Genomic DNA, 8,000 nt, shown 5'->3' with positions numbered 1-8,000 from the left:
TTGCGAGATAATTGTCTCGTAATAACGAGATAATTATCTCGTTATTACGAGATAATATCTCGTAATAACGAGATAATATCTAAATTTTATTTTTTTTAGTTGGCAGCAATATATCTATATATATATCTATATATATATAATAATATCTCGTAATTGCGAGATAATTGTCTCGTAATAACGAGATAATTATCTCGTTATTACGAGATAATATCTCGTAATAACGAGATAATATCTAAATTTTATTTTTTTTAGTTGGCAGCAATACGCTTCCGTAACTTAGGGCACATCATTTATTTAACAGCATAAAAAAACAATGCAATTTTGTGACGGGAAATACATTTTCTTAAAAAACAAAAAAGTTAAACCAGTTTTTATACAATATTTACAATATTCTTGCCAAATAAAAACAGTCCCTCCCTCAGCGATTAAAAAAAAACAATATATTGTTCCGATTAAAAAGAAAGAAGAAGGCAGACATCTGTACATGCCTTTAAAAAAAAAAATAAAATGCGAACCCAGGGCGGCACATAAAGATGGGCATCTTAACCCCTCAGGTTGAAATCTCACTGCAAATTGAAGTTAAATTCGGTAGTGATATATATTATTTTGGTAAAACATAGTGTTTTTTGTTATTACAGTTGAATCAGCAATTCACGACCTGTGCATGTCCAGAGCTAATGGACGTCTGTTGTCGAGTCATTCACTACATCATTCGTCAGTAAGGGGTTTGACAGATTGTGTACAACTCTGTTTTCGTCACTCTGAAGAATGTTCCTCTATAGCTTACGATGAAGACAGTCAAATGTGTGACCTATTCTTCAGTATAGCTGGACAACTAGTCGCACTGATGTTCCCAACGAATGTACTGCTGTACACAATACCGTATCGCGACTGTACTGACGTCAAGCAACGAATGAGTAGTCAAAGTGGTGTTTACAAAATTAAACCATGCTCATCATGTGACGCGTTTCTCACTTATTGTGACATGGACACTGATGGTAAAGCGTGGACGGTAGGTTTCAAATACAGTTCACCCCTCCAATACCAGAGACCCTATTTCCAAGATCCCTCTCTGTTAGAGACAATGTTTTTAAGTTTATATTCTATAGTACCGTACATCACACATTAATTAGATCTTTATGGTTGCCGAAAATAGCTGATAAAAGATCATGAGAATATTGTTGGCGTTTCATAATGTGATGTGATGATGATGATGAATTTTACTGTTTAAAAGTGTAATTTCCGGTCATCTACAGGTAGACCTATTCCAAAAATTGTCTCACCTCGGCCCCAACCATGGTGGGGCTGAGGTGGATGTGGCCTTACGGCTTTGAGGTAGGTCAAGTAAATTAAATACATCAAAGAAAACGTTTCTTTAGTTTTATTTTTTATGGCACATCATCTCTGTGGTTGCCGAAAGACCCCGATAAAAGATCATGGTAAATTTGCTGGCCCTTCATTTAGACTATATAGGCCTAATGATAGTGTGATGATGATGAATTTTACTATATCATTTCCGGCCATCTATAAATGTACGGTACTATTTCCTCAAATTTTCTCACCTCATCCCCGACCATGGTGGTGGGCTGAGGTGGTGGTTGTGAACTCACGGCTTTGAAGTAAGTAAAGTAAATACATCAAAGACAATGGTTTTTTTTAAGTTTTATTTTCTACGGTACATCACACATATTAATTAGATCTCTGTGGTTGCCGAAAATCGCTTATAAAAGATCATGAGAATTTGTTGGCGCTTCATTTTGACTATATAATGGTGATTTGATGATTTTACTTGTCATTTCCGGGTACTTTATCCTCAAATTTTTGCGCCTCAGCCCCAACCATGGTGAACTAACAAAATGTCACCCACCTTCCAAAACAAATATGCGTACCTGCACGCACCCCACTACCGCCATATCCTGCATCCGCCCCGGCCAGCGGTGTTGCCCCTCCACCCCACCCCAGCCCAAACCATAGGGAGGCTGAGGTGTTATAGACTCTCAATCAGTGAAAGTCCGCCCCTTGCCCCCTTTATTTCGAATTCCTAGATCCGCCACTTACAGTGGCGGATTCAAGAAGGCAGTCAAAAATTTTTCAAAATAAAAAAAAAAAAAAGGAAAAAAAGAAAAATGATATTCCAATTGTATTAGAGTTTCCGGCCATTTGGAGGTGCCATAATCATAAATTTTCTTCCACCATGGTTGGGGCTGAGGTGGTATCGCCTCCATATGTGAGGTCCCTCTCTGGTCCCCTCTTCAAATTGTATCTGCCACTGAAAACTGTTTAAGACATGTATCTTCAGAAATCGATTAAACAAGACCTCAAATCACTGTGACCACTGATTGGGATTTATCCCAAGATCTTGGGATTTTTAATGACACCTTGGGATCTTTGGATTTTTTGTTAAGTTTTCATAAAATCTTGGGATTTTTAGAACGATATGAAATGTTTAATTTTGTCTATCATTAAGGGAACAAATAGGCTGCGAGAGACCAAATGGGTCTCCCATGTAAAACTCTTTTTCAGTATGGTTTTGGATTTGTTGGGCTAACCGGGGTGTAGCAGATATCAACGCTTTTTTAGATTGCTTTGAGGACAGACTATGTTCAAACATTTGAAGATGACAATTTCTGTTCACAAAGTATGCATTTTTATTTGAATTTAAAGGAGCCAATTACTTATCATACTCAGCATTATATTAACTTAGTTACAAATTTTAAACATAAGCGATATGTATTACAATGTTCAGGACAGGATCACATAATCTTAATGTTAACAGCCGCAATGCAGAGGGCCTTTTATGTAATATATGTAATTTATGTTTGCTTAACAACGAAGTGGAAGATGTTTACCACTTCTGTTTGATTTGTCCTGCATATAAATCAGAAAGAAAGTCATTACTGCCATCACACTTCTGGGTTAACCCGAACCGTCATAAGTTATGAAGTTTGTTTAGCTATAATAATTTACAAAATAATTTATCTAAGTTTCTCTATGTTGCCTCTAAATTAAGAAAAAATCTCTATGAGCCGGTGGCCTAATCGAGCGAATAAATCGGGCATTGCCCGAATGAAATGAAATGAACACATAGGCTGCTAATGGCCTTATGACACCTAGTTACAGTTGTAAATGAGGAGGGCTTTTTATTATTCAAATATAAAAGACTTATCGGAAGCTTATTGTGGTAGTCTTTCAATTCTTCTTGTATTAAAGCCATTTTCATTATTTCCCAACAATAATAAGGTGTATTTTTAAGTTAAATCTCTTGATATACGTGTCCCATTGGCGGATATTGGCTGCAAGAACATTGCACCTACTGTAGATGCCAGAAAATGTCTCGCACCATATCATACTTTGCAAATGCTTTTCATTATGTTTTAATTTGACAATTGGAAGTTCAATAAAATTCATCACTTTATTGCCAGCTTTAGACCTACCGAAAAAAGAAGTTAAAAATCAACAACTTTTTTTTTGCTATAGTAGGCCTGAAGTATGAGTTATGCTCCTGGAACATTTTCTGTGTAATCCTGTACAAATAAAATAACAACGGCCCTGTCATATTTAATACATTCCCCCCCACCCCAACCCCGCCCCCCCCCNNNATTCATGCCAATATTTTTCCATGATTTATAATAATTGGAGTAATGCAAATGCATATTTTCTAAAAAAAGTCATTTTTAGTGAAATTTTGCCGGGAATGGGGCTTTAAATACAGGACCATTTGAAAAACAGTTTATTCTGAAATGTTATAAATTTTTAAAAATCAAATAAAATAAAACCTTCATTAAGCCTGATTAAGATATTATTCTCAACATAAAAAAAGGCATTAAACTCCTTTAAATTATATTCTTTTAAACTGCAATCCTACAAGCAAACATCAATATTGCCGGTTCGGGCGTCTACGCTTCGATTAGAGGGCGCACATCAGTTATAAAATTACCTGAGATCAGGTACACATTTTAGTACTGTACTGTATTAAAATCTATCAAACCAATGTATATAGGCCTACTAAGAATTCAGATATTCGATTGGACCATAAAGAACGATGGTCATTTTACCAATCTGAATGATTCAGATTGGCCTTATCATGTTTCAGAGCAGCATAATTCGTGGTACTATCGAAGTGACATTAAAACAATCAATCAATTCGGTTACCTAATCGTCTTTATATTGGTATTTTCAAGCTTATTACGAAAAAGTTATCCAGAGGTCGAGACATATTATGGGGAAAAGTACATTTCGGTCCACCGTTTTTGTATAAGTGTTAATATAATCTATTATGTAGGTAAATGTAGGAATCACGGGCGGATCCAGAGATTTTCTGACGGAGGGGGAGGGGGTGCAATATCCCGCCACGCCCACCTCAGTCCCATCATGGTTGGTGAAAATAAATAATCGAGCTCTCCTTTCGCCCACTGCTAGATCGCCACTCATAGGTGCACTCCCTTTTTTCCTCTTTCCTCTCTTAAACTCAAATTTTTCTCCCTCTTTTTTATTTTTCGGCATGACTGCTGACAGGGATGGGAAGTATGGGCCCTCATTCTCCCCTCCCCCACCGCTTGATCCGCCCCTGGGAATGGTACTTATGATAGTAGAGGCGTATCTGAAAAAAAATCCGGGTGGAGGTGGGGGTGCGGGAGGCACGTACGCTCCATGGACCCGCCCATATGATAATGATTGATTGAATAATTGTTTTATAATGCTTATTTATATTGGCAAGCTCATTGGAACTTGAGTCAACTTGTAACCTATGCCCGCTAAGAAATGCACATACGAAAAAAGTGTGATAAAATATTAGTTGGTTATATTGTTAAATAGTCACACGATGTTTTTTACATTGTCTACTTCACTGATATGCAGTGACGTATCTAGTCTTGAAATGGGGAGCTGAAGGGGAGGGCGAAAGTCACGTGGGGAGCTCGATGATTATGCGAGGGCACCAGCTCGCAAAATAAGGTAATTTTTAACTACTTGAGCGGGATGTTTGGGGGAGACTGGGTACGGGTGCGATTTTGTTTTGTTTTTTTTCCTTTGGGTGGGGGAGGGGCGTACCCCGAGATACGTCACTGCTGATATGCAAGGGGCACTGTCTTATACTGTAGTCTCATCAGATATAAATTCCAGTCGAAACAACTGTAGTGTTATTTGTATAAACTTAATGATGGACAAGGGCGCAGATCTGTTTTGAATGTTTGGTGGGGGGGGGGGGAACACTTTGTGATAAATTTGAGGAAATACTACCCCTAGAGGCCGGAAATGACACTTTTATATAGTAAAATTAATCATCATCACATCACCATTGAGTAGGCCTATAGTCAAAATTTACCTACTTCATGTGCCGAATAATCTTATCTTACACACTTTTTCTCATACTTCTCAAATTATAATGAAGGCATGTGCACACTCGAGTCGTGTATTATAGGTAATTCAGACGTTTGTGAGCAGAGATACTGGTAACTTGCTATAAAATAAGATGCACTCTAGCTGTACAGCTCTTTTGTTAAAACTGGGGCATTTGTGCAGTTCTTTTCAACAATCTTTTTGCCCTATGAAATAGTGCGGACGAAAAGTATATATATATATATGTGGGGGATGTGTCCCTTGTCTCCCCCCCCCCCTTAATGATCTGCGCTCAGGATGATGGATGTTTCCCGATACCTATCAAGGGCCAATAGAAAAAAACGATAGATTATCACTCCCTCCCGGTATGCGGAAAGTCCATATCAAACTACGACGCTGATGTTATATGAGCATTTTGTCATTTTAAATAATAAACTTTACCAAAACATGCAAATGTGCATCTTTGTTTTAAATAATTTTACGTTTCTTTTATTTAAATAGGGCAACTCCATATCCTGATTTTTCAAAATAAAAAGAAACCTCCCTCCCTTATATATTCTTTTTCTTTTTTGAAAAACTAGAGTGAAAATCTAATATTTTATTCTATCTGCCCCAACTATTACATTATTAAAACCAAAACCTTGAATAATAATAATAATAATAATAATAATAATAATAATTCTGGATTTATATAGTGCCTCACGTTGACACAACCAACTATTACATTATCAAAACCAAAACCTTGAATAATAATAATATAATAATAATTCTGGATTTATATAGCGCCTCACGTTGACACAACCTCGAGGCGCTTAACAATGACAGAGAAGAAAAAAAACAAAACAAATGCAAATGTACCAAAAAAATAAGAAATAAGAAAAAAATAATAATAATAAAAATAAAAAAATAAATAAAAAAATAAAAATAAGAGAAATATTAGGGATTTGCTGAAATTTATACATATATATATATATATATATAAATATATATATAAATATATATATATATATATATATATATATATATATATATAAATAATAAACGAATAGCATGTACAGACTTGTACCTTGATAAAGACCTAAGGATAGGTCGATATATATATATATATATATATATATATATATATACACACTCATATATGTGTGTGTGTGTGGGTACTGAAGACAGTAGCACAATCAGATTATCATAAATTGATGAGTTTCCATGGCAATTTGTAGTACACCTCATACATAATGTTGCAAACATACAGATCACATGACCAGTTTCTATGGTGATTTGTAGTAAAATATCTCAATTGATGTTAGCAACAACACAATCAGATTAGATGAGACATTTCCATGGTGAATCCAGATGTAGTTTATTCAACATTATTATCTGATCTTGGCATATTTTTTCATGATTCTTTTCCCATAATATTGAATGTATAAACTAACACAATTCAAGCTACATCATTTGCTAAAACAACCAATACATCTACATAAAAACTTTAATTTTAACTAAACTAAACTTTTTAAAATTTTAGTTTGAAAGCTGTGCATCGGTTTTCTTGCTTAATTTTCTGGTGGTGCAGCTTCCTCATGTGCTGCAGCATCCACGGTTGCCTCTTTTTTATCAGACATTGAAGGTTGTTCATCTTTAGTGTCTGCTGAAGCATCTGGTTTGGTTTCCTCTGTGGCAGCAGTTTCATCAGCTTTTGTTGCATCATCACTCACATTTCCCTTTTTCTTAAGCTCTTTTCTTGCCATCATACCTGAAACACAAAGGACTCAACTCAAATTAACTTCACTCCTTAAGCCTAATAAAAAAAGACTTGCATATCCTCCCTGTTGGATGTAAAAAAAAAAACAAATAAAATAGATAAATAAGTTGTACTAAAGGCAGGGTCAATACTATACACAATCAACCCATTTGTACATCTTCAGGGGTGGATCTGGGTTCAAATTGGGGGGGTCAAAATATTCACAAAAAACCCCCAAAAGAAAGTTGGGTCCTTCTCCCGGAAAATTCTGATTCCTAGATGGTGAGAAATGAGCTTTCCCGACTTCTGAAGTGTCTTTTAATAACTTTTAAGTTCAAAATTCAAGGTTTTCTGCTCTTGAAAATGGTCAGGTAAATTTTTCTCATTCTTATTACAGTAAATAGGCCTATTATGTATGTTCCAAAAAAAGAAGTTGAGTAGTTGCATACGTATTCTTTTTTCCATGAATCGATGAACCCCAAAAAGGGGGGGGGGGGGGGGCGGGGGTCCTCTTCCGGGAAAACTTTGATTCATATATGTATATAATTAGCAGCTTTCATCGATAAACGGTCAGCTTTATTTACAATTCTTTTGGGGATAAACACATGAAGGATACTGAATGAAAGTACCGTACTCGCGCGAATAAGCACCCGGGCGCTTAAAATATTTTTTGCACTTTCTGAGGGGCGCTTATTCAAACGAGGCGCTTATGAAAACAGAGTGGAAATTGAGGGGGCGCTTATGGAAATAGATGAAAATCGAGGGGTTCTTACGGGAAATTATTAAATTCAAGAAGCACTTATTGAATGAAAAAAGATTATATAAGGACATTACGAATGGTGGTTAGAAAAGATAGTCGTCCAGAGAACATAGCTCATGACAAGAATGCGTGAATATTTACATAACAGCAAAATAGCAGATTCAG

At 36.0% G+C, this 8,000-nt stretch overlaps 2 protein-coding genes across 3 annotated transcripts in view; one reads left to right on the top strand and one right to left on the bottom strand.

Annotated features, from left to right (window-relative positions):
• The window catches only part of LOC117121708, a 3,419-nt gene extending 2,290 nt beyond the window's left edge, over positions 1-1,129 (top strand). The window contains exon 2 of the mRNA XM_033266994.1: positions 639-1,129. Coding sequence (XP_033122885.1) covers positions 639-1,129 — 491 coding nt within the window. The remainder of the gene's footprint in view (positions 1-638) is intronic.
• Positions 1,130-6,669: 5,540 nt separating this feature from the next.
• The window catches only part of LOC117121667 (probable serine/threonine-protein kinase kinX), a 16,777-nt gene continuing 15,446 nt past the window's right edge, over positions 6,670-8,000 (bottom strand). For both annotated transcript variants that reach the window (XM_033266922.1, XM_033266921.1), the window contains exon 11: positions 6,670-7,087. In XM_033266922.1, the coding sequence (XP_033122813.1) occupies positions 6,888-7,087 (200 nt within the window). In that variant the 3' untranslated portion in view covers positions 6,670-6,887. The remainder of the gene's footprint in view (positions 7,088-8,000) is intronic.

Source organism: Anneissia japonica, unplaced genomic scaffold (assembly GCF_011630105.1).
Source record: "Anneissia japonica isolate Jap-2015-1 unplaced genomic scaffold, ASM1163010v1 scaffold287709_len1912824_cov184, whole genome shotgun sequence".
In the NCBI taxonomy this organism is placed as follows: Eukaryota; Metazoa; Echinodermata; class Crinoidea; order Comatulida; family Comatulidae; genus Anneissia; species Anneissia japonica.
Note: the sequence above shows the minus strand (reverse complement) of the source record. Positions and strands in the feature narration are given on the sequence as shown.